Consider the following 23,186-nt stretch of genomic DNA (forward strand, 5'->3'; position numbering starts at 1 on the left):
TAAATTCGCTTCCAAAAGAAATGGACACACTTTAGCAATATATCTCCCCTTTAGGCTGAGCAGAGTCTAGACCATTCTCCTTTCCTGTCTTTTTCTGCCCCGTGAGCAAAGTGGCCCTGTTTTGACCTTGGAAGTTTCTGGTCCAACTCGGGTATCTGAAAGGTTGGGTGTCTATTGCTTGGGCCTGCTCAGTGGCTACAACTCACGTTGTATGATGGGTTGATGGTGTGTTGCAGGGTCTGGGCCGCCTGTGTGAGAGGTTCCCGGTGGTGGTGCATTCAGTGACGCCATCTCTGCGGGACTTCCTGGTTGTCCCGTCCCCTGTGCTGGTGAAGCTCTATAAGTGCCACAGTCAATACCACACAGGTAACGGATGGCTGTACCCAAGGCCACTTCTCCAGCTCCTAAATCCCATGTGTCCCTGAGGCTCCAAGAAAAGGACCGCGTGACCTTGTGTGCCAGCCCGCCATGGTTTTGTGGCTGAGAGCTTGTGGCTGGCCTATGCGCCCTGCCCTGTCCTTGGGCTCATTCCTCCTTTATGCCTTTCCTCATGGCTTTCCTTACATGACCCCCGCTGGGCTCCAGTTCTTTCCTTCCTTCCCCTTCCCTGGCATATACTCCTGCCACCACTGAGGGGTCTTCTAGTTCCACTTTCTCTTTGTTTTTGGCTCCTTCTGTCACTGAGACAGTCTAAAGCGTGAGTCCAGTGTGTCCCAGACACTGGCCAGGAGCTCTCCATGCTGGATCTCAGCTAGTCCCTATCCCTGCCTCGTGAGTGTATTATCATGTTTCTATGACAGGGACATGGGCTCAGAGCAAATCTGGCCACCTGTAACCATTAGCATTCATTAATACCTGCTTCCTCCTGGGCTTTAATGTTGTATTGCTCATCCCACCCACTCAGTCCTGTGAAGATGGGTGCTTTATCTTCTCCCTTCAGATGAAGAAACCCAATCTCCAAGCAGATAAGACGTTTCCCTGGACCCTGGGACAAGGAGGGGTCTCTGTGGCTCTAAGACTCCTGCTCTCACACTCACCCCCCCACCCTTACTGTTCTTGTGCACATTAGCTACATAACCCTCAGGGACAGAACCACGCCTCACCCTCAGGGCTGGGTACCTGTGGGTGTTCATCAGGACTTTCAAACCATTTCTTAAGAAATTGCTGTGGTACCCATTTATCATTTTGCAACCTAAATATTCTTCCTTTTGTTTAAGCATGTTCATTTCATCCTTTCTTTTCTCACTTTTGTTTCTGAAACGTTTGGTCAAATCCTTTTAGAGGGGTTGTTTCATAAGCTAAAAATGATCAGTATATTATTTTGGTTTTGAATTACAGACAAGGGGATGGAAAGTGACAGGTTTAACCGGATACATACTTGAATTTTTACATTTAGTTGCTGGCAATGATATAAAAATCAGTGTAACCAACGAGCATTCTGAGTCAACCCTGAATGTCATGTCGGGAAAGAAGACCCAACCCTCCATGTATGAGCAGCTCCGGGACATTGCCATTGACAACATCTGCAGGTGGGAGACCAGCCAGAGGGGTGGGTGACATGGGGAGGAAGGAAACAGGCTTCAGATAAAATTACTAAAAAATAAGAAACGTTCATAATTTTTTAAAGCTTGTTTCAGATTATTATAAACCTACACCTGATTTAATGATTTTTTAAAAAGATTTATCCATTTATTTTAGAGAGAGAGAGAACACATGCATGCATGCGCAGGAGGGAGGAGCAGAGGAAGAGGAGAGAGAGTCTCAAGCAGACTCTGTGCTCAGTGCAGAGCCTGATGTGGAGCTCGATCTCATGACCCTGAGATCACGACCTGATCCAAAATCAAGAGTCAGATGCTTAACCGGCTATGCCACCCAGGCACCCCACATATTTTTTTTTTAAAGATTTTATTTATGTTGAGAGAGAGAGAACACAAGCTGTGGGAGGGGGGGTTCAGGAAGAAGGGGCAGAGGGAGAGGGAGAAGCAGGCTCCCTGCTGAGCAGGGAGCCCAATGTGGGGCTCAATCCCAGGACCCCTGGGATCATGACCTGAGCCAAAGGCAGATGCTTAACTGACCGAGCCACCCAGGCGCCCCTATTTTTTTTAATAAAGCTTGTTGTTGTTTTTTTATCATAAACATAATTAAAAAATGGGAGAGAAAATTTATGGAATGTAGAAAAAAAGTAGAAAGAAAAGAGTTATCCATCAGCCTATACCATCCAGAGTAACAACACATTGTCATGTTTTCTGTGTTTTTTCCTTGTAATTTTTAGTGTAAGAGACGGGTTTTATATGATTTTTTTTGGGGGGGGGGTTTATATGATTTATATGATGAGTGCTGCCCAGGCTCCTGCTATGTGAACTCTTGCTCTCCAAACTCAGAAACCGCATACATTCTGATTTATATGAAAATGTATCTCTCCCTCTAAATTCTGGCTCCATGCTCTCAGAAGCGCCATCAAGAGAATATGATGGCCCTCTCTGTCAGACACATGCTCTTCTCTGACTCTGGCCTGGGAGCCAAACAGGTGTAGAGAGCAAGAGATGCCTGAAAAAATTCTGTGTCCTTAGGGGCTTTTAAAATTACCCCTTTTCTTTAGAAAATAAGTTTTTCTCCATACTATTAAAACCTTGGTATATCATTTAATATTCCCTCAGCTGTCTTGGGACCATCTGTCTTGAATCAGTTACTGTAACTTTTGTTAAGGAACTGTTCTGGAAATTTTAAATTGAATTAGGGTGAGTGTAACATTCTGAAGGAAACTATTCTGGTCAAATAATGAAGTTACTGTTTCTGACTGAGATATTTATCAAGTGGGCAAAATTGGCAGTGATTCTTTGAATTCATTCTGTGTAATGATTTTCATTCAGATTTCTGGGGGAAAAATGCTCAGAGCAGTTCTTTAAACTCTGTAGACCTGACAAAGAGACCAAAAGCAAACACAAAACACTCATCTGTTGTTCTGATGCCCAATGCTGTGTGGGTTTCCTCACGGTCCAGGTGCCTGAAAGCTGGCTTGACGGTGGACACAGTGATCGTGGAGGCCTTCCTGGCCAGCCTCTCCAACCGGCTCTACATCTCCCAGGAGAGCGACAAGTACGTTCCATCCTCAAGGGGCAGCCACTTGTTCTCTGCAGGCATGTTGGGGGGCCACCTGGTATCTCGCACATCTGTGCTTCTTTCTTGCACAGTGTGGAGTCGTGCATCAGGTCTGTCCCACAATTTAAGGTGAAACCCACCTTAGAATGTTGATCCTGGACCACTGTTTGGGAGCAGAGAAAGATCTGTGTCTTACTGCCTAGAGCCAGGGACTTTGTGTTTCTTCAGGAAGTAAGGGTTCCAGGGTGCCACGGTCGGATGACTGCTTCATCTGAAAGGCTGTGGTAACCTTGGGGTCCAGGCTGTAGCTTCTGGGTTTCATTTCACAGAGGACTGTTCCCAGGATGCTTCTGTTTCCTCCCTCCCACAGGGACGCTCACTTGATTCCTGACCACACCATCCGAGCCTTGGGACACATTGCGGTGGCCCTGAGGGACACCCCAAAGGTCATGGAGCCAATTCTGCAGATCCTGCAACAGAAATTCTGCCAGCCCCCCTCCCCCCTTGACGTGCTCATTATCGACCAGCTGGGCTGCCTGGTTATCACCGGAAATGTAAGGCAGGACCTGCAATGAAACCCACTATCCTCTGCAAGCTTTGTTACTTTGACTATCAGGAGTGCAAAAATAGATTAAATTTGCCCTTCAGATAAGTTAAATGCTCACAACTGTCTTGACATTGAACAGGGAGACTTTTTTCCAAGTAAAAGAGAATAGCGTGATGGCTCTGTAAGTGCTGGGAAAAGGAGGTTTAAACTCATTTCTTGCCGATGTTAATAACATGTAATAGGATTTAATTTGAAACCATTTCCCTTTTAGCTTTTGAGGTTTGCTGAAAGCTTTAGGAATGGATGCCCCTGATGGTCTTTCAGGCCCTTATGGTCCATACATTCCAGAAGCTTTTGCTCTGAATGATGGTAGAGGAGCCTTTTCCGTGTTCCAAGGAGGGGCTTTCATGGAGAAGTCATGCCATGGTAACCGTGTACCTCACTCTTCCAGCAATACATTTATCAGGAAGTGTGGAATCTCTTCCAGCAGATCAGCGTGAAGGCCAGCTCTGTCGTGTACTCAGCCACTAAAGATTACAAGGATCATGGCTACAGGTAATTCTCTAGACCTTGTTGTCACTCTAGATCGTGACAGTTTTCAGCTCCCTTTAAAAGTATGAGGCTTGGGGATTTGTCTTTTGAATAAACTTTTTTCCTACAAAAGCATTATGTGCTACAAATCAGCACATGCACAAGTGGGAAATGAAGACCCCATGTGACTGCCACTGGGAGCTGAGCATCTCAGTGTCATTACCTCAGACCCTCCCTGACTCCAGACAGGCTCAAAATGTCCACCCAGCTGACGGGCTTTTTTATGTAACAGCGCATCAGCCATGCCATTAACCTTCTTCCATGTGCCGCCTTTAAGGGCTGCAGAATGTCCTATCTTAGAGCAGCACCGAGATCTAACCAGTCCCTAGCTTGGAGGTTAGTTTGCCAGTTTTCCTGCTGGTAAGTGCAACACCGAACAATCTAATAGCTGGGTATCTGTGAGCGTCTCTGATGCTTTCCTCAGGGTAGATTCAGAGAGGTGGGATTTGGAGGGTCAAAGGGAATAGACATTTTACATGCTCAGTTGTTTGATATTTGTGTAAAGTCTGGCCAGTTTTCCCAGCAGACTGAGATATGCTTCCTTGCCTGTTCCTTGCCCTTACTGTGAATACCTTGAGGGCAGGGGCATGTTTTTCCACATATGGAGGATCTCATAAGAGTTTGACAGATCAAGGGAAGAGCGGGACAGAGGAGTGGGGCAGGGAGGAAGAGATGTGCCCCTTTGTTGGCATTTCTTTTCTCTCTTTCTGACCTTTATGTGCAGGGCTCAGTCTGAGGTTCTCTCCAACTCACTTCAGTGGGTGGGAGTGTGGCTGTGTGACCTTTGAAAAAGCTCACCCTCTCTGTGCCTTTGTTTCTTCATCTGTCATCCATCAAATGAACATCTGTCTCCAGTTGTGTGGGTAATTGAGATTGTATACAGGAAAGCTCTTGATAAATGCAAGCTCTTGGCCTTGTCATTTCTTTGCCTTCTTACTACCTCCATTGCAAGCCCAGGCTACCAGAACAGCCTGAGGACTGGTTTAGGGAGACAGTCAGCTCCTTTCCCCTTCGTCTATGCATCCGTCCATCCTGGTCTTTGTGAAGAAACTGACACACAGACCAAAGCACCTCTTTCCCTCATTGCTTCCTTATCCCGAAGTGACTCCTGCACCTCCTTGGCCCTCACACCCTCCCCTCCTTGTCTTTTCTCCTGCTGTTTTCCTTCTGACCCTGGCCTCTGTCTTGCTGCAGTATGCAGTACTTGGCCTTCTCCATGCCTACCAGTTCTTCAACTTCTCCATTTCGCTCTTCCATAAAGCCTTTTCTGATACCACCACCAGAAGTTGTTTGTCCTTTTCCTCACCAGTGGAAGCTTTTACTGCCATTCATTTGCCCTTACCGCCCAGGATTTCACATGTCTGTGAAGGGCTGCTGTTTGGTGGGAGATTTCTGGGGGCCAGATGATGTGCTCAACGCTTCACGTGGAGTGTTTCATTTGTCCTACACCCTGCAAGGAGGGAATTATATTATTCTTGTTTTATTCAGGAGGAAACTGAGACTCAAAGGTGAGCCACTCATCTGAGGTCATGCAGCATAAAAGTGGCAGGCTCTGGCTGCCCCCAGCACCTGCAGAAGCCTGGCCGGCCTTGCTGGTTTGCTGTGTCTCTCTGTGGGAGTGGGGGGTCGGGGGGCATTGTCAGCTTTGTATCCAGGGCTTACCTGGGCCAGCACTGTCCTGATGCCAGTTGTCCCAGGGCCACTGAGTGCTTCCTTTGTGTCTGATGTGAGCTACTACTAACATCAGCCCCATGGAGACAGTGTGGGGAAGGAGCCGATCGTCAGAGGAGAGTTTTGTGGGCGGAAATAGTGAATTAAGGCTACCTATAATTTGAGAGGAAAGCAGGGCCCAGCCAGGGATTTAGCTACATGGTAGGCTTTCAACACTGAGAGAGAAGTGTCCTAAGATCTTCACAAGTTCCATAGGTGTGGATTCCTGGAACCTAAGCAGCTCCCCGAGGCCCTTACTGCATGTCAGGAGAGGTTAAAGCCATTTCAGTAGCAGCTGACTGTCCTTTAGGGGCTGGTGTTCACAGAGATGTTTATCCACTCTGGAGGCTCCTTCGTTCACAGGCACTGAGGGGCGTGGTGAGGCAGGAGTCAACTGGCCTCACCCCTGCAATCCAGGCCCCGTGTTGTGGCAGCTCTCCTTTCTCTCCCCACCAGGCACTGCTCCCTGGCGGTGATCAATGCCCTGGCCAACATCGCAGCCAACATCCAGGATGAGCACCTCGTGGACGAGCTGCTCATGAACCTGCTGGAGCTGTTTGTGCAGCTGGGGCTGGAGGGAAAGCGGGCCAGCGAGCGGGCCAGCGAGAAGGGGCCCGCCCTGAAGGTAGGGAGGGAGGAGGGCGGTCACCCTGGGGCATCTGGTAAACAGCAAGAACAAAGGTTCTTTCTCAGGGGTGTTGGCAGGGTGCAGAGAGGGTGGTTCTCGTAGGCTTTCTTATAGGACCGTGTCTGGCTCGTGGCAGCTACCTCCCCCGGCCCAGGGTGGGGATTCCCCCAGACCCCCTCTCTTCCTTCTCTCGGCCATCATGAAGCCAGGGAGTGGAGGCTTTCACCAGAACGCAGTGACAACATGAGAAGGGCCAGATCTAACCTAATCTGGGCCATCCAGGGAGACGGGTCCATGGGGACAGACAAAATGACAGGTCTCGGGCCCCAGAGAGACAGATTGGGGAGGTTGAGGCAGGTTAAGCCCCCTACCCCATCATTTCCCCTTTCACATGTCATGCTGATGCCAGTCTCTCTACCAGAGTCTCCACCTTCATCCTCCTCTGTCTTCTCCTCCCACCTCCCTTCCCCAGACAGTTACTGTTTATGTGCCTAGTCAACGGTCAGCCCACCTTCTCTGTAAAAGGCCAGATTATACTTGTTTTAGGCTCTGTGAGCCATAGAGTCTCTGTTGCAACTAGTCAGCTCTGTCCTGGTAGCATAAAGCCAGTTAAAAGAATGGGCGGCTGTGCCCCCATAAAAATCTATTTCCAAGAACAGGTGGTGGGTCAGATTTGGCCACGGCCACAGTTTCTTGACCTTGTTCTAGGTGCTGGGGTTACAGAAGTGAACAGGCAGACAAGGGGCCTGCTCCTGGACAGCAAAACCAAAACAGGGCAGTGTGGAGAAGAGCGCTTTAGATTGGGTTGTGTGAAGACCTGAGGAGATGACAGCTAAGTTGCAAACTGTGTGAAAAGGAGCCCTCTGTGTGAAAATCTTGGCTAAGGGGGAGTAGCTGGTGCGAAAAGGGGTTCTAAGAGCCTTCGCTCTAATTCAGCCTTGCTCTGCTAGACCCCTTGACAGTGATCTGGGTGATTTCTGAAGTCTCCCAGGATGGTGCACAGCTAGGCCATCCTGACAAAGAGACAGAGGCAGCTCTGGTGTCCAGTGGGGCCTTGGGCATCAGGAAGAGAGGACTGCTCAGAGATGTGGGGAGGCACTCGGCACCCGAGAAAGCAGAGGCTGTGATGTGTCTGAAGGGTGTTTCAGGAGTCGTTCTCCTTGCCTCCCCTGGAAATTGTACCTCAGGGCCCAGAAGGACGCCCCCTGGACACAAAGGCTGCTCCCCTCTGCCTGCTCTTGCTACAAGTTTACATTCTCAAGACTCAAGATGTAATGCTTCATTCACGGACTGGGAGTGGGGGTTGTGGCCCCGACAGTGCAGGGATCCCTTTTTCTGCTCTCCAGGTGCAGAGCTGTGAATCCTGTTCTTTGCGAAATAGTTCCTGTTTGTGATCATGCAGGGGCTAGCCCAGTGTTTACTGAGCAACTGCTGTGCGTTCCCCATAAGCTGGGGCCTCAGCAAATAAGGGGGTCTTGCAGGGTCAGTGAGAGGGGATTGGCCAACATGTGCCCCTTTGAAGACAAAGAGCTAGGATTATAAATTAAGAAATGACAGTTCTTCCCAGTCATCGCATATCTGGGAAGCCCTTAGTTTCCATAGAAGAGGAAGCAGGTCTTGAGATTCTACCCCCACTGCTGAGCGGCCGTGGGGCTATAGCAAGGTACTCAAACCCTGTTTTCTCCACCAAAGATTTTGTTATTACATATGAAACGCTTGGAACTGCCTGGCACGCAGTGGGTGCTCGATGCACTTGGCTGCTACTGTTAATATAAAAAACAAATTGAATGTGCTTAGGTGAGTGCTTCCAGAACTTAGGCTCATCAGTGTGTACTGTAGTTTATAACCTTATTTGTATGTCCAACCAGGGAACCTACCTTCAGATACTGTGCTCATGTTTTCAATAACTATTAAAGTTATTTTTATTTTTATTTTTAAAGATTTTATTTATTTATTTGACAGAGAGATAGAAGAGCACAAGCAGAGGGAGTGGCAGAGGGAGAGGGAGAAGCAGGCTCTGCACTGAGCAGGGAACCCGATGCGGGACTCGATCCCAGGACCCTGAGATCATGACCTGAGCCGAAGGCAGACGCTTAACCATCTGAGCCACCCAGGCGCCCTTAAAGTTATTTTTAAAGTAACCCCAAAATTTCCATAACTTGGAAAGAACATATGTTTATTGTAGAAAAGATGCAGAAACTGATAAATAAAAAGCACCCATAATCCCTCTCCTCAGATATACTCATCGTTGGCATTTTTAAAAAATATTTTATTTATTTGAGAGAGAAAGAGGGAGAGTGTGGGCGGGGGATGGGCAGGGGGAGGCAGAGGCAGAGGGAGAAGCAGACTCCCCGCTGAGCAGGGAGCCCGATGACACTGTGGGACTTAATCCCAGGACCCTGAAATCATGACCTGAGCCGAAGGCAGATGCTTAACTGAGTCACTCAGGCGCCCCTCATCATTGACATTTTGACAGACTTCCTCCTAGATTTTTTATGCAAATATATTTATTTTCATAATTGGGATTATATCGCAGCATACTCTGAAATCCTGATTTTTTTTTCCCATTTAAAATTTGCTGTGGGCACTTTCCAAAGTGACTAAATATTTTTTAGAAAGTTGTCTTTTTAATAGCTGTGTGGTATTTAATTTTACACAGGTACCATGATTTATGTAATCATTCTACTATTTGACATGTTTCCATTTTTTTTTGCTATTAAAATGATGTTGGAGGGGCACCTGGGTGGCTCAGTCAGTTCAGCATATGACTCTTGATCTCCGTTCAAGTCTTGATCTCAGGGTCGTGAGTTCAAGCCTCAAGGTGGGCTCCACACCAGGTGTGGAGCCTGCTTTAAAAAAAAAAAAAAGATATTGGGTGAGCATGTTTATATATCGCTGTCTATATATCTCATTATTTCTCTGAAATTAACACTCTTTTTTAAATGAAAGAAACACACGCTTTCAATGACTCTATTCTTCTATTTTCTAGGCTTCTAGCAGCGCAGGGAACTTGGGTGTACTCATTCCTGTAATTGCTGTGGTGAGTATTCATTAACTGAGTGGTTTCAGACTTCAAATACTGTGCTCATATTTTCAATGTTGCCTAGTGGTGCACAGCAAATTCCTTAGCAAAATGCTGTTTGGAGGCCCAGTGATTCTGGACTTGTGGCTGGGTTTCTGCCACCACCAGCTGTTCTTGTGACTGTCCCACTGGTGTGTGCCTGCTGTGGCCACAGCCCCTCACTCCCTTTCTCCGTGCCCTGCCTGAACCTCCTTGCCACTTGACCACGAGTCCCACTTTGGTTCTCTCCTGTGTGGCTCCCAGATCTGAGGTGCGGCTCCAGGTTCGTCCTGTCTTATGCCCTGCTCTGGTGCCTCTGACTAACGGTGGGCAGGCTCTGCTCCCATCCCCTTCCCGACCCCTTCCTGTGAGATGAGGCCTGGGGCCTCTGCACGGTGCTTGGCACTTGGAGCTGCAGCCCCCGTGCCCTCGGGGGGGCAGCGCTGTTGGCACTGGGGCTGGCCACACTTTGGAGCACAGCCCTGCCCGCCGGCATGGTGGCAGCTCACGGTCTAGGCCCCGGCCCCCGCCGCAGCACTCTCATCCTGTCCCGTCTCAGTCTGCAGCCTTCGCTTCCCAGATGACCTTTGTAGAAATCTCTTTCCCCGTTCTCAGTTGTCCCCAGCTGCCACTCCTAAGCCATGGCCCCAGGTTCTAATACTTGTTTCCGCCCGTGTCTCTCTAACTCCCACTAAACCTACCTTCTGGTTAAGCGCTCCTTCTGCCTTCCAGTTCCTTCCCACCTTGCCCCACTCCCCGCAGTTCGAGTCTTGAACACTCACACACGTGTCCCTTCACATGGAACATCAGAGGGGTTGACCTCCGAGCTGCCAGGGTGACCCAGGGGTGTAGAAGTCAGGCAGGTGGATGGAGAGGCACCTCTCCTGATCTCAGTTTCTGTACTTACGAAGTCTGGATGTTCATCATTCGGAATCTGGGGACTTTAGGGGTCTGATTTTAGGTGGGTGAAAAATGGGAACTGACTGGTTTATTATCACTTGCCTTTAAGATGTCACAGGTTGCACTTTGTGACATTCTGCTTCCATTCACCTTGCTTCGGCTTGTCCTTTTCTTTCCTGTCTCCCCTGCCCCGTAAGTGGCCGATTCTGGAGCAGGAACCGCGTTGCTTGTTCCCTTGTTGCATCTGTGTAATGACAGTCTCCTTTGCCTGAGTGTGCTTGAGGGGGTGGTTTGCCTGCACCCTAGCTGCCTCCCTGTACTCTCGGCTTTTCCCTCTCCCCTCGGGACCTTACCAGCTTTGCACCTGCGATCAGGTGCTTCCCACAGGCTCTGAGGATTTGAGAATGGCCAGGACTCTCTGCCGAGGTATTTTTCATCACCACCTGCATTGGTTTTTAAAAACATAAACTTTTTCATTTTATACTTAATATCGATTACTGTACAGTTGTGTTTTAGAAGTACCATTGTACATGGATCCTTTGTTTAGCCTGGAGGGAAGGGTGAAGGGCATAAAGTCCATGGCACTCTCTCAGCCTGTCGGAGGGGAGGAGGGCCGGCAGCAGGCTCCATGAGAGAGCAGGTTTTGGCAGCCAGGGAGCTTGTTTGGGGTGACACTCGAATCCGTGAATTCTGGTGAGTTTGAACACCAAAATTCTCTGACCCGTGTGCCTGTGAGCTTTCAAGCTTGTATAGCTGTTGTTATTTAGAGTTTGATAACTGCATAGAAGAAATTCCAGGGGGCACTTTGCACTTTCCAGGAGTAGTGACCATTGAGGTTGGTTGGGAACACATAGGTGTTCAGGTCACAGGGGCCAGGGTTGGGCTCCTGGTCCTGTGCGTGGGATCCTGGGTGAGCATCACAACCTCTCTATATAGGCCTGCTTTGCCCACAGAGCTTCTCGAAAAGATGAAGATGACCCTCTGAAGTGCCCAGCTGGGTCAGTGTAGGCATGACTGTTACCAATGATAGGCAAGCACACACTGACTTAAAATACTTTGTTTACTCCACTGCAGTGACCTTTTACATGAATAGAATAAGTATTGTAGTCTTAACAAAAGTTAATGGTTATATTATGGGGGAGGAAACAAATATTTGATTCTATTGCTCAACAAAGAGCACAGAGAATCATGGAATCTTATATTTGCTCCCTGGTTTGCCCCTTGAACCCTCTAGGAGAAACTAGTTTCCAACAGTTGTTTTTTTTTTAATGTGTTATCTTTCTTTTCTTTCTTTCCTTTCTTTTGGAAGAAGATACTCTGTTTTGGATCTTTTGATGACAGAGTGTCTCCAGGTACTTTGTTCAGTGGACGTGCCAGTGGGTTTGGGGCAGGAAGCCTGGGTGTCCATCCAAATGCAGCTTATCAGTGATTTATCAGTGACCTTAGGAGCCTGGAGCAGGGGGTCACTGGAGACTGGGTCATGTGATCTCTGAGGCTCCTTCAGAGCTTAGGTTTGGTGATCTTTGACCTGCAACTTCGTAGAAGAGTATTTCTTCAGAAATATCACTGATTAAATTGCTTCTCTTAGTGTCTAGCCCATTAGTTAATCAAGCCCCATGAAAGGTATCTAATGCTTAGAGTCTTGTGTGTTCCACTGTTGTAGTGATTTGATAAGCTGCACCTCCTGCTCAGAAAACATTTGTGCACTTCACTTAGAGCTAGTTTCCCTGTGCCCCCAGTAATTTCTGTGGCCTTGGACAGGTTACTTATTCTCTCAGTGCCTATAAAGTTAGGTTTGTGGACTAACAGGTTTTAGGTCATGGACTCCTTTGAAAGTCTTGCCCTCTCCTTCCATAGAAATGCATCTCTTCACAAGGTTTTGCATTTATTCTCAGGAAGCTGAGTGGGAGAAACCTGCCCAGGGCCCCCCAGTTAGGAACCCCTGGGCTAGATACTCTCTCAGACAAAGATAGTACTTATCTAGCTTTTGCTAAGCACCAAGCACTGATGTAAACCCCATCCAGTCATTAACTCACTACTCCTTACAACAACCCTATAAGGTAGGTGCTGTTATTATCCCTATTTTACAGGTGGAGAAACTGAGGCACAGAACTTGCCTCAGAGTCCCACAGCTACTAAATGTCAGAGCCAGGGTTGGGACCCAGGCAGCCTGGCTCAGGGTCTGTGCTCTGAATTAACACTCTATTGCCTTGAAACCTGGGTCAGCTAGTTTGAGAAAGAGGGGATCTGAGTGCATTGAGTGGATGTGGGTGAACGAAAAGCATGGAGGCTGGAGGGCCTTGACCTGGGCCGGGTCACAGAGGAGCCTGGGCTGGCTCCAGCATAGGTGGGGCAGGCCACATTGGAAGGGAGAGGTCACCTTTTGGGTAGGGGACAGACGTGGCAAAGGGCTACAGGCAGAGTTTTTGAGAGAGCCACGTTTAGGAATGGGAGGAACAGGAGGAACCAGCAGCAGGACAAGAAAAGCAGAACAAGCACCAGGAAAGGACAGTGCGGAAGTGCACTGGAGAAGAAATTCAAGGAATGGGGTGTCAGCCAGCTCAGGGCTCTCCGAGAGGTCAGGAGGCGTGACAGGCAAAGAGGTAGCCTCCACCCTGCACTAGTCAGGAGATTCAGGAGGCAGAGGCCCTGGTGCAGAAAGTTGGGAAGGAAGCAGGTGGAGAGGTGTGTTAGCAACTAACAGCAGGGCCTGGGGCAGATCATGTCTCCTCTGAGACCTCAGCTGTTTCTTCAGCTGCCAAAAGGAGGTGATAACAGTGCGAACCTCCTAGCTGTGCAGTGAGGACTCAGTGATAACCTGAGGGCAAACCCATCACAGCGCCCCCTACAGTGGGGAGCGTGAGGTGCTCCCCTTCTGCTGCCACCATGACTAGTATTGGTCTCACTGAGTCTGAAGCCCTCTGTGACAGACTCTGTGGGTGACTCTGGAGTCAAGCCAGCCTGTGCTCAAACCCTGCTCCTCCTCCTTTGCAGAGAAAGAAGAGAAAGACTCTCTTGCAGGGCTCTGGGGGTCATAATTAGACAGCTGCACACACAGCATTTGTGATGCTCTCCCCATCACTGCCCAGAGACCCCAGCACTGCAGAGGCACCAGCACCCTTGAATTCTGAGCAGCCTTTTTGGATTCCACTTGTCTTACCCAAGTAGCAAAACATTCAGACATCTGAATGTCACCTGCTTTCTCAAACCAGACCCACTCTGGGAGCTCATCTGAGGGTCTCCCTGCATCCAGGGATGAAAGCCAAAGCATGTGCCCCACATAAAGACTGGCATTTCAGGAATTTCCACGAAGCCCCATCCACAGCATCTTTGCCCCCAGGATTTAGCAACACTCACCATGTCCTGATCCCGAGGAATATGCCTGCTGCGTAGCACATGAGTCACCGTGAAGAACTCAAGTTGCTTTTTTGTCAACCTCTGTCATTCCTGGGGATGTCAGCTATTTTGAATTTGGCTTTTCTTAGTTACTTGAGCCTCAAAAAATAGAGAATTATAACAGACACACAGTAAAAGTGGCAATATTTATTTATCTCTAAGGTGGAAGGCATGGCCATGTGTATACACTGTCCTCTGGGCAGCAGTGAGGTGACAGCAGAAGTATAGATGACATTTAGCATCAATTCAGAAGGTTAGGCCTTGAGAGAATTAGGGTGTTAGGCCCTAACACCCAGGGCACCCCTTGAATGTCATGAGGTTGCTTCTGGCCTGGGCACCATCCTTGGGAAAGGTGAGAAATTAGTCCTACAGCTCATTTCTGTGTTCTGTGTTCAGCTGAGGAGCGCTGGTAATTTGAGTAATAGAGCCAAAAGTTCAAGGACGGGGACAGCAGGGAAAGGAGGTACAAGGTAAGCCCCCTATAGGTTTGCACTGAGGAGGCGGGAGTGAGCCGGTCTGTATGTTGCTGACACCCTCTGGGTAATGGCTCACATATCACAGGTGCATTAATGTCTGCGAACTGCTGGCCTTGTTCACTGTGCGGAACGGATTCCTATGAGCTTCTCCGTCGGTTTGTAAATTTCTTCTCCTATGGGCCTCGATTTCAGAATGGTCGCATAAACCACGAAAGCCATGATGCCAGAACATCTCCGTTCTCATCGTTAGAATGGAACCAGAATTACACAGTGCCCCCAAAACCCAGACCTCCACCTTTAAGACTTGGTGGGGTTGGCAACTCTCCCCATGAAGAGCAGGCAGCTGGTGCGGTGCTCATAGATGAGGAAGAGGAAGGGGCGGTCGACAGTGAAACGGACTTGGGTGGTCAGCGGCATGAACCCCACCGTGGTCATGGCGGCAGCCTGGGTGCCCTCCTCGTTCACCGTGATGGTTCCTTGGTGCTTGAACTATTTCAAAATGGAAAGGAAAGTTGTCAGATCCCATCAGTGAGGGATAGACGAGATAGTGGAGTCTCCTCTCATTCAGGGTGGAAACACCACGTGCAAGGCACAAACCACAGCTGACCAGAATGACCCATGAAGGTCTCTCTCACCTCCTGCCAGGTGCAGTAATTGTGCTCAGAGGCTGTGTCATATAAACAACGCATATCTCTAAACTCCAACATCACAGTTGCTCATGGTGGTGGTCATGGTATGAGTGGTCTGCCAGCAAAACAGCAGGGGCAGGCCCCATCTCCTGTGCACACTGTAGGCGCTCTGCCAGAAGGGTGGGGCCTGGATCTGCATGGGTTTGTTGGACTGATATTCTCTCTTTTTTTGTGGAGTGTCTATTGTTGTGTCAAGTTCAGCGTGCAGGTCATGCACTTTCTCTGCATATATTTAACGGGTCTTTCATGATTCAGCTGGGTGTAGCTGTTTCACAGATTGGGGCGCATACCTCCTCTCTTTTCTGCAGTCGGCAGGAATGACGCTCACTCCCACGCTGCTTCCTAAAACAGATTACCCTGCCCACTCAGTGTCTGGTAGACCCAGGGAGAGCAGACCCAGCACTGTTGACCTGTGAAGTCAGGCTGGGCAGGAGGGAGGCTTTGCTGGGGGCAGACCCTGGGGACAGGTGCAGAGGGTGGACGAGGGGAGAGCTTACCAGATCGATGGTGATCCTGTGGTCTGAGATTCCTGTCATATTGCTGTCTTTGTCGAACAGCGCCGTGACCCCCATTGACTTCAGGGCCTCCACCAGGTTGTAGTTCTTCTCCAGCTTGAATTTCGGCAGGAGCACTTCTCGAGTTCTGGGCAGAGAAGAAAAGGGGCCCAGTTTTATTGAACCACAAGTTCCAAAAGAATCCTGTTTTTCCCTCAAATGTCCACAACCTCCTTTCCACCACCAACTGCAGGTTGCTTTTACCACAGAATGGATGCAGCACTTCTTGAAATTCATATCCCAGTACTGTCAGTTGAGTTTTGGGGAAAGACCATCCATTATGATTCCAGTTCCTTAAAATGGAAGCATGGTTAGTGCTATGCAGTCATTTCCTCCATGCTGTGAGGTTCACGTCCCGCCTTCCAGGTCAGCAGCAGAACTATTACTGGTTTATGGTTTGAGAGTATCTAAAAATAATTCTCTTATTTGGGTCCTTGATTTCAGGCATTTCTTATTTTGTTAAGTAAGCAGTTGAGTATCTGATCAGTGTACAGAAAAAAGAACCCTTCACATGCCAGAAAGTGCTAAACTTTAGTTCTCTGCCCTTGTCTCAACACATTCAGTCCTTATGGATAAACAGCAACTACAGTGTCCATGGGGCCAAGTCCAGCACACAAAGGGGATAAAGAGACATCAGACACAGTCCCCCTTCTCAAGAGTTTGCTTTCCTTTTGGCAAGCCAGGACTCACGTGTGTGAAGCAGCAAAACAGTAAAGGTGGTATGGTAACATCTGAACAACCAGAACAGATCTAACTACTGGAGCTACCCAGCAGGGAGTGAGGAAGGAGGGGGTGTTCCTGGGGCCTAGAAGGCTGCCCACAGGTTGAGAGATGGCGTGAGCAAAGCCCGGAGGGAGCTTGAGCTGCGGTCTGGCTGGGGTGCAGAGGGGCACCAGGCAGGCGGGGAGGAAAGAGGAGGCGGGGCAGAGCAGGTCAGACGGGAGACTGTGTCTGTGGGCCTGGCCAAGAAGCTGGGCTGCATCCCGTGGGCAGGTGGTCCATAGAGTGCTTCTGAGAAGAGGAGCCGGGGCCGGAGGGTGTCTTGGGAACGCCGTTTGGAGGCCAGTGCCGCATGGCTTGAGGAATGGAATGGGCAGGCTGTTTAGGCCTTCCTGGCTCAGGGTGGGAGGTCATGGGCAGAGAGGTTAGGAAGGAGGTGGGTACAGAGGGGACATTTCTAAGGAAAAATTGACAGGACCTGTTGACTCACTGGCTCCCTGGGTGAATACCTTCCTCTAAGAGCCCTCTTCTGGGTTTATTGCATTTCTTTGCATTCTTGTCCCAAAAGGGGACCTGAACCAGATTCACATCTTAATATGGGCCTAGCCAGTTTCCAATAAAACAGAAATATGACTTCTCTATTCTTTCTGCCATGTTCCACTAAAATCATAGTAACTACTTAAAACCTGTAGTTTTGACTCTGGAGTAATAAATAATGAGAGAGGAAAATCATGAACGACATGTCCTTCGTAGGTTATGAGGATTACAGCATTTCCTGCACAGGGAAGGGAGAGCTTATCACAGGCACCAGGCTCTGTGATAGGGGCTCAGTGTCACTTTTCTAGGTGTTTCTCTCTGCGACCCTGGGAAGTCCTAGGATCATGCTGCTTTTATGGATGACGAAGCCAGGGCTCAAAGCCACAGAGCAAGTAGGTGGCAGGGCCGGGATTGTTTCCGAGCTGGCTGTAAGTCACCTGCCCCTTACTTCTGAAACTGTCATATGGCAGGGAGGAGGGCAGCTGTGTTTCTCACAGATGCTGTCCAATTGCTTCTCACTGAGCAGGAAATTTGGAATGAATTAACAAGACTGGCCCAGGATGGGGCGCCTGGGTGGCTCAGTCGTTAAGCGTCTGCCTTTGGCTCGGGTCATGATCCTGGGGTCCTGGGATCGAGCCCCGCATCAGGCTCTCCGCTTGGCGGGAAGCCTGCTTCTCCCTCTCCCACTCCTCCTGCTTGTGTTCCCTCTCTCGCTGTGTCTCTCTCTGTCAAATAAATAAATAAAATCTTAAAAAAAAAAAAAAAAGACTGGCCCAGGATGGAAGTTCTTGGGTTTTTATGCACACGTCTCCCTTCTCCTTGAAATGACCAAAATTCCCAGTGTTTCTGGTCTCTCCCAGCTTCCCAAAGATCAAAAGAGCAAACATTCAACCTAAAGTACCTGTTTGTCATGCTTTTCTGCCATCTCTCCACCACCTGGGGCGTCAGCTGTGTCTCGAGGGTCTTCATCCCAGACAGCTTGTGCGGGACCACGATTAGCATGCTGATGCCCCCCACATACTCCAGCCTCAGGACATCGCAGTCCAGCTCCTGGTCATTTGCTGCCAGAAAGTTCCCCTTGGTCTGCATCATGGAAACTTTGAGCACCTCTCGCTCATTCAGCCGGAAGTTGTGGTTGTGTGTCATTTCTACTGGGAATTTATTCACCCAGGATCCTGTAAAGTCAACAAGAACAGGGCTTTTATTAAAATATTATTTTAAAGCCGTGGTCCACACATGTGAGCGTGCATCAGAAACACCTGGAGGGCTTGTTCTGTCTGCAGGGCCCACCCCCAGAGTCTCTGGTTCTGTAGATCTAATTTGAACCAAGAACTTGCATTTCTCACAAGTTCCCAGATGGTGCTAATAATGCTCCTGATCCGGAGACTACACTTTGAGGACTGCTGTTCTAAATGATTCCAAGGTCAGAATGCTGACATACTTGTAGGAAGTATGATAATGTTAGAGAAGTTAGATAGACTGGAATGAATTCTGGTTTAGATGAGGGCACTAACTAGTTGTTTGACTCTAGCAAGATGCCGAACGTGCCTGGACCTCTACTTGTTGACTTGTAAAATGAGTAGCTTTTTGCTTGTGGCAGCTCTGTTTCGATGGTTTTCATCCCTTCCACTCTGTGACTCCATAGGGACTAGCAGGATACACTGATGATGCCGTCAGATCTTCATGTCAGATTTGGGTAAAATGCTGTGTGTCCAGGAGTAAGTACATGTCTGTTTTAGCTCTAAGATGCTAGTAACTATAATAATGGCCTCTCACTGACAACTGAGAACTGGCAGTGTGCCAAGCATTCCTTTAAGCATTATTCCTGTATCCTTCGTTTCCTGCTCCTAGCAACCATATGAGATGCGTGCTTTTTATTATGCGCCTTGTTTTACAGATGAGGAAACAGAGGCACAAAGAAGCAAAGTAACTTGTTCAGGGTTTCCAGCTGGTAGGTAGAGCCACTGGGATGAGATAAGCCTCTGCCCTGGGCTTCTCAGTCTCAGCACTGTTGACATTTGGGAAATTCTCTATTGTGGGGACTGTCCTGTGCACTGTAGGGTGTTTCGCAGCATCCCTGGCTTTTCTGCCTGAGATGCCAGGGGTGCTTCCTCCTTCCCCCCAGGTTGCGGCAAGCCCCGATGTCACTGTGCTTCTCCTGGAGCCTGTCACATGTCTCCTGGGTTTCTTTCTTTCTGACTTCCTCCTGAGACCCAACCTGTTTTTATTGAGCTTTACAAGGCGGTTATAGTATTTGTAACTAAAAATCAAATTAGTGGGCACCTGGGTGGCTCAGTCAGCAAGTGCCTGCCCAAGGTCCTGGGATTGAGCCCTGTGTTGTCAGGCTCCCTGCTCCACAGGGAGCCTGTTTCTCCCACTCCCTCTCCCTGCTGCTCCCCCTGCTTGTGCTTGCTCTCTCTCTCTCTCTGTCAAATAAATAAATAAAACCTTTTTTTTTTAAGATTTTATTTATTTATTTGACAGAGAGAGACACAACGAGAGAGGAAACACAAGCAAGGGGAGTGGGAGAGGGAGAAGCAGGCTTCCCGCCGAGCAGGCAGCCCGATGTGGGACTAGATCCCAGGACCCTGAGATCATGACCTGAGCCAAAGGCAGATGCTTAACTACTGAGCCACCCAGGCGCCCCTAAATAAAATCTTTTTAAAAAATCAAATTAGTAACAAATTGAGGAGCTAGCGATTAAAATTATACTTCTAGACCTTCATTTCTTTTGATAAGCATCCATGATTTAAAAGAAAAAAAAAAAGCACCCATGAAAGATTGGGTGCTACTGGCATTTCATTCCTCTGATTCCAACGTTAAATTAAGTGACCATCCAACACAAAGGGGAAAGGACACACGTATATTTGCCACTCTAACCCCTTGGTGTGACACTGGTTACTATGTGCTGGAGGTTATAAACCGACTGTCCTCATCATTCTGCAGCCTTGCCGGCGGGAATGGCTTGCTGCTGTGTTTCTCTGCCTACCCTTGATCATTCGGCCAGCCTAATGCAGAGGCACTCATGTCCGGGGCACCCCACGACCGGTAGAATGGAGGGCTTTGGTGCTGCCCAGGTAACTTACACTGGCTGTTCTGAAGCTGTTCCTAAACACAGGTTAGTTGCTCACGGAAGCAGAATAGCCGTCACTAGCAATATCATACCTACTTAATACATTAGATGACATTGGCATCTGCAGTTTTACTCCTTCAAGTTCATTGAGTTCTTGCCACATGCCAGAGGCTAGCACCCTGTGCTGCACACAGCCCTGCCAGAGTTATCATCATCTCTGTGATAAAGGGGAGGAAACTGAGCCACAGAGACATTGAATGACCTGCCCGAGGCCACATGAATAGGAAGTGGGGAGGCCAGGGCTTAAACTCCAGTTTGCTCACTTCCACGTACTTACAACCAGCAATAAAATGTGTGTGGGGGCACCTGGGTGGCTCAGTCAGTTAAGCACCTGACTCTTGATTTCAGCTCAGGTCATGATCTCAGGGTGGTGAGATCGAGCCCCACTTCGGGCTCCGTGCTGTGTGTAGAGCCTGCTTGTGATTCTTTCTCTCCTTCCCCCTCTTCCTCCTCCCCGCTGCTTACATTCGTACTCTCTCTCTTAAAAACAAAGAAGTGTGTGTTCATTATATATACGGCATGTGTCTGTGTGTCTGTCACAAGCCTGTTAGAGCCTCAGCCTTTGATCACCCACTACAAGGCCTTCGGTGTGCCTGGCATTTGAGAGGGAAGCCCAGGGGTCTGGCTCAGCCTCCATGCCCCTCCTGCGGTCTTGGCTGCTTCAGCCCTACTTTGCCCATCTGGCAGAATGCCCGCCTGGCGCAGCTGCTGGAAGGCCTTGGCCCTCCCTCGGCAGCCCCACCACCCCAGAGCGGCAGCCAAGAGAGGGCCCCTGTCCTTCGCCTCCCTGGGCTGCTGTAACCAGTGCTGGAGCTAACTAGCAAGGAAGCATAGCCTCCCAGGCCTCAGGGACTGACTCTAGCTAGTGCCCACCAGGTTTTGGTGGCAGAGAGGAGAGTGGTTATGTGTCACCATGAGTCATTGAGATGTGGACCCATTCCTAGTGTCTGCCCTTTGGCTCTCTAGGCTTGTAGACTGAGGTAGAGGTTTCTTCCAGTTCAAGCCCCAGTGAGGGCACTGTGAACAAGGTCTGGATTTTACAAGTCCATTGCCCATTTGCTTCCAGGATCCCAGGGGTCCTATGTCTGTGTAGTGGTATGGGGGTGGGGAATGTCCTCCTTTCTTGTCTGGCCCAGAATAGTTGGTCTGGAAATAATAGTTTATTTCCCCACCCCCTCCTGCCCATTAGTGCACAAGTATCCCAAAAAGGAGTTGCAGGTATTAATGTTAGTCAAGCTGAACAGTTTTCAGACACCTGTCTTCAGCCTCTTGTCCATATTCCTGCTTACTGATAATTGGGAGAGGAGATGAAAAAAAACTCAAATCCAAGATGGCCAAATGCTAAAAAGGTTTTTCATTTTTTCTTCCAATTTAACAAAGCACTAGAGATGGCCTGCCTGGTGCAACCTTGGCTCTGCCCCTTACTGGCTGTGCGCCCTGGGAGCATCATTTTAGTTCCTGTGCTTTGGCGGCTCTGTCTGTAAAATGGGATGCTAATAGCAAGGTTGTGGTGAAGTTTCTGTGAGTATAAAGCACAGAGTTAGGGCTCAGCGTCAGCAGCTACCGTCATCTCATCCTGATCTTCCCTGTGAGCTGACCTTGTGTCTTGGTTTCCTGGATCAATTGAGCTAGAGAATACAGTTCTTGATGTTCAGTCCATCTGCACATTAAAAGAGTATGTCACGAGTTTGTTTTGAGTAACTTAAAGCTATTTCTTACCTTTAAAGTAGATGCAGTTTAGAATCATCATCTGAGTAGCTGGGTCTATATTCTCCAGAGCGTCTTTTATGAGACCCTTGGTGATCTTCAGAATGTGGTTATTGGTTTTTGATATGAAGGCAGGGTCTGAGAAGTCAGCCGCCTGGGCCTCTGCAAAGTAGTACTCTCTTACTTTTCTTTTGAAGTCATCCAGGATTGGAAATTGCTTCTGGACGTAAAGATCATTGACAGACCGCAGTGTATACCCAAAATTCCTCCTGAAGAGGCGATGAGTCAGCTTACGGAAGAGATTGTGAATGGTCATGATCTCATACTTGCTGCTGGCATTGACAAAGTCTTTGAAATGCAAAATCGAGTGCACTTGTTCATAGGTCTCCCCCTGCAGTCCAAAGGAAATCATACCCATGGCCGTGGAAATGCCCACTGGGGCTATGAAGATGTTGTCGGAAGCACAGGCCTGCTCCTTCAGCACTTGGTAAAGATTGAAAGCGAACTTGGCATTGAGAATGTTGAGACGCTGGATCCGGCTCTTGCCTTGGAAGAGCTCGAGGATGTTCCCAGCACTGGCCTCTGAATCGGTTGGCGAAACCGCATCAATGATGTCAATATAGTCATCATCTTCGCTGAATATCTTCTCTAGGTCCAGATAGTCCTCGTCCTCCTCCCCCTCTGTGATCCAGTCGTTGGTGACCGTGTTTTCCTTGTGGAAGTTGGCGGGGAGAAGGGGCATGCTCAGGTTTTTGCTACTTAACTGCCCCCACTGGGGATTTGCTGATGGAGAATCATCCCCTCCTTTCTCAAGCTGACTGGCCAGGCTGTTGCTCCCACGCATGGACATTAGTATGAGAGAAACGATGAGAGGTTGGAAGAGGCGTTTCATTTTGGCAGAGCTAAAGCTGGGAGAGAAAACCAGCAACAGGGTGAAAGGCGGCCTAGGGGACTGGCCACTACAGTGCTCAGAGGGCAAGCCCATAGCTTTCACCCCAGAAGATGCCCTGGGACTATCAGTCCTTAACCATTTTAAGATCATGCACCTTCAGAGAAGCTGATGAAGATAAACAGATACCGAACATTTTGTGTGGCTTCATAAACCTACCTGAAGGATCTGTGGGCCCCAACCTGAGAATCCTTTCAGTAATATATATATATTCCTGGGGATTCAGTGTTCCCAGAGAGTTTCTTTTTCATTCACTCACCAAACTTTGTCTCCTGTTTTCCAAATAACATATTAGGCACTGGAGGCACAAAGGTGTCCCCCACCAAGGGGCTCTGCCAGCCAGACAGGGAACAGACGTGCAGTAAAGCAGAGGGGCTCTCATAAGGACACTACCAAAGCAGATGGGGCTGCAGAGCTGGGGTGTGGCCCTGTCTCCTGGGGCAGGAGCGGGCTGCCAGGGGAGCTTCACCAAGCTTCCCTGGGAAGTGG

At 48.9% G+C, this 23,186-nt stretch overlaps 2 protein-coding genes across 2 annotated transcripts in view; one reads left to right on the forward strand and one right to left on the reverse strand.

Moving 5' to 3' along the window:
- The window catches only part of PI4KA (phosphatidylinositol 4-kinase alpha), a 123,874-nt gene that overhangs the window by 40,598 nt on the left and 60,090 nt on the right, over nucleotides 1-23,186 (forward strand). The window contains exons 13-19 of the mRNA XM_045887179.3: nucleotides 237-366; nucleotides 1,397-1,529; nucleotides 3,001-3,096; nucleotides 3,470-3,653; nucleotides 4,098-4,201; nucleotides 6,404-6,572; nucleotides 9,565-9,615. Of these exons, the coding sequence (XP_045743135.1) occupies nucleotides 237-366; nucleotides 1,397-1,529; nucleotides 3,001-3,096; nucleotides 3,470-3,653; nucleotides 4,098-4,201; nucleotides 6,404-6,572; nucleotides 9,565-9,615 (867 nt within the window). The remainder of the gene's footprint in view (nucleotides 1-236; nucleotides 367-1,396; nucleotides 1,530-3,000; nucleotides 3,097-3,469; nucleotides 3,654-4,097; nucleotides 4,202-6,403; nucleotides 6,573-9,564; nucleotides 9,616-23,186) is intronic.
- SERPIND1 (serpin family D member 1) lies at nucleotides 14,092-22,733 on the reverse strand. The gene is made up of 4 exons (XM_045887181.2): nucleotides 21,761-22,733; nucleotides 17,810-18,083; nucleotides 15,595-15,739; nucleotides 14,092-14,897 (listed from the first exon to the last, which is right to left on the reverse strand). The coding sequence occupies exons 1-4, from the start codon at nucleotides 22,731-22,733 to the stop codon at nucleotides 14,706-14,708; spliced, it is 1,584 nt and encodes a 527-aa protein (XP_045743137.2). The 3' UTR covers nucleotides 14,092-14,705.

The sequence above is a fragment of the Mirounga angustirostris genome, unplaced genomic scaffold (genome assembly GCF_029215605.1).
Source record: "Mirounga angustirostris isolate CCGP_5_RB_7025 unplaced genomic scaffold, mMirAng1.0.hap1 SCAF_14, whole genome shotgun sequence".
NCBI lineage: Eukaryota > Metazoa > Chordata > Mammalia > Carnivora > Phocidae > Mirounga > Mirounga angustirostris.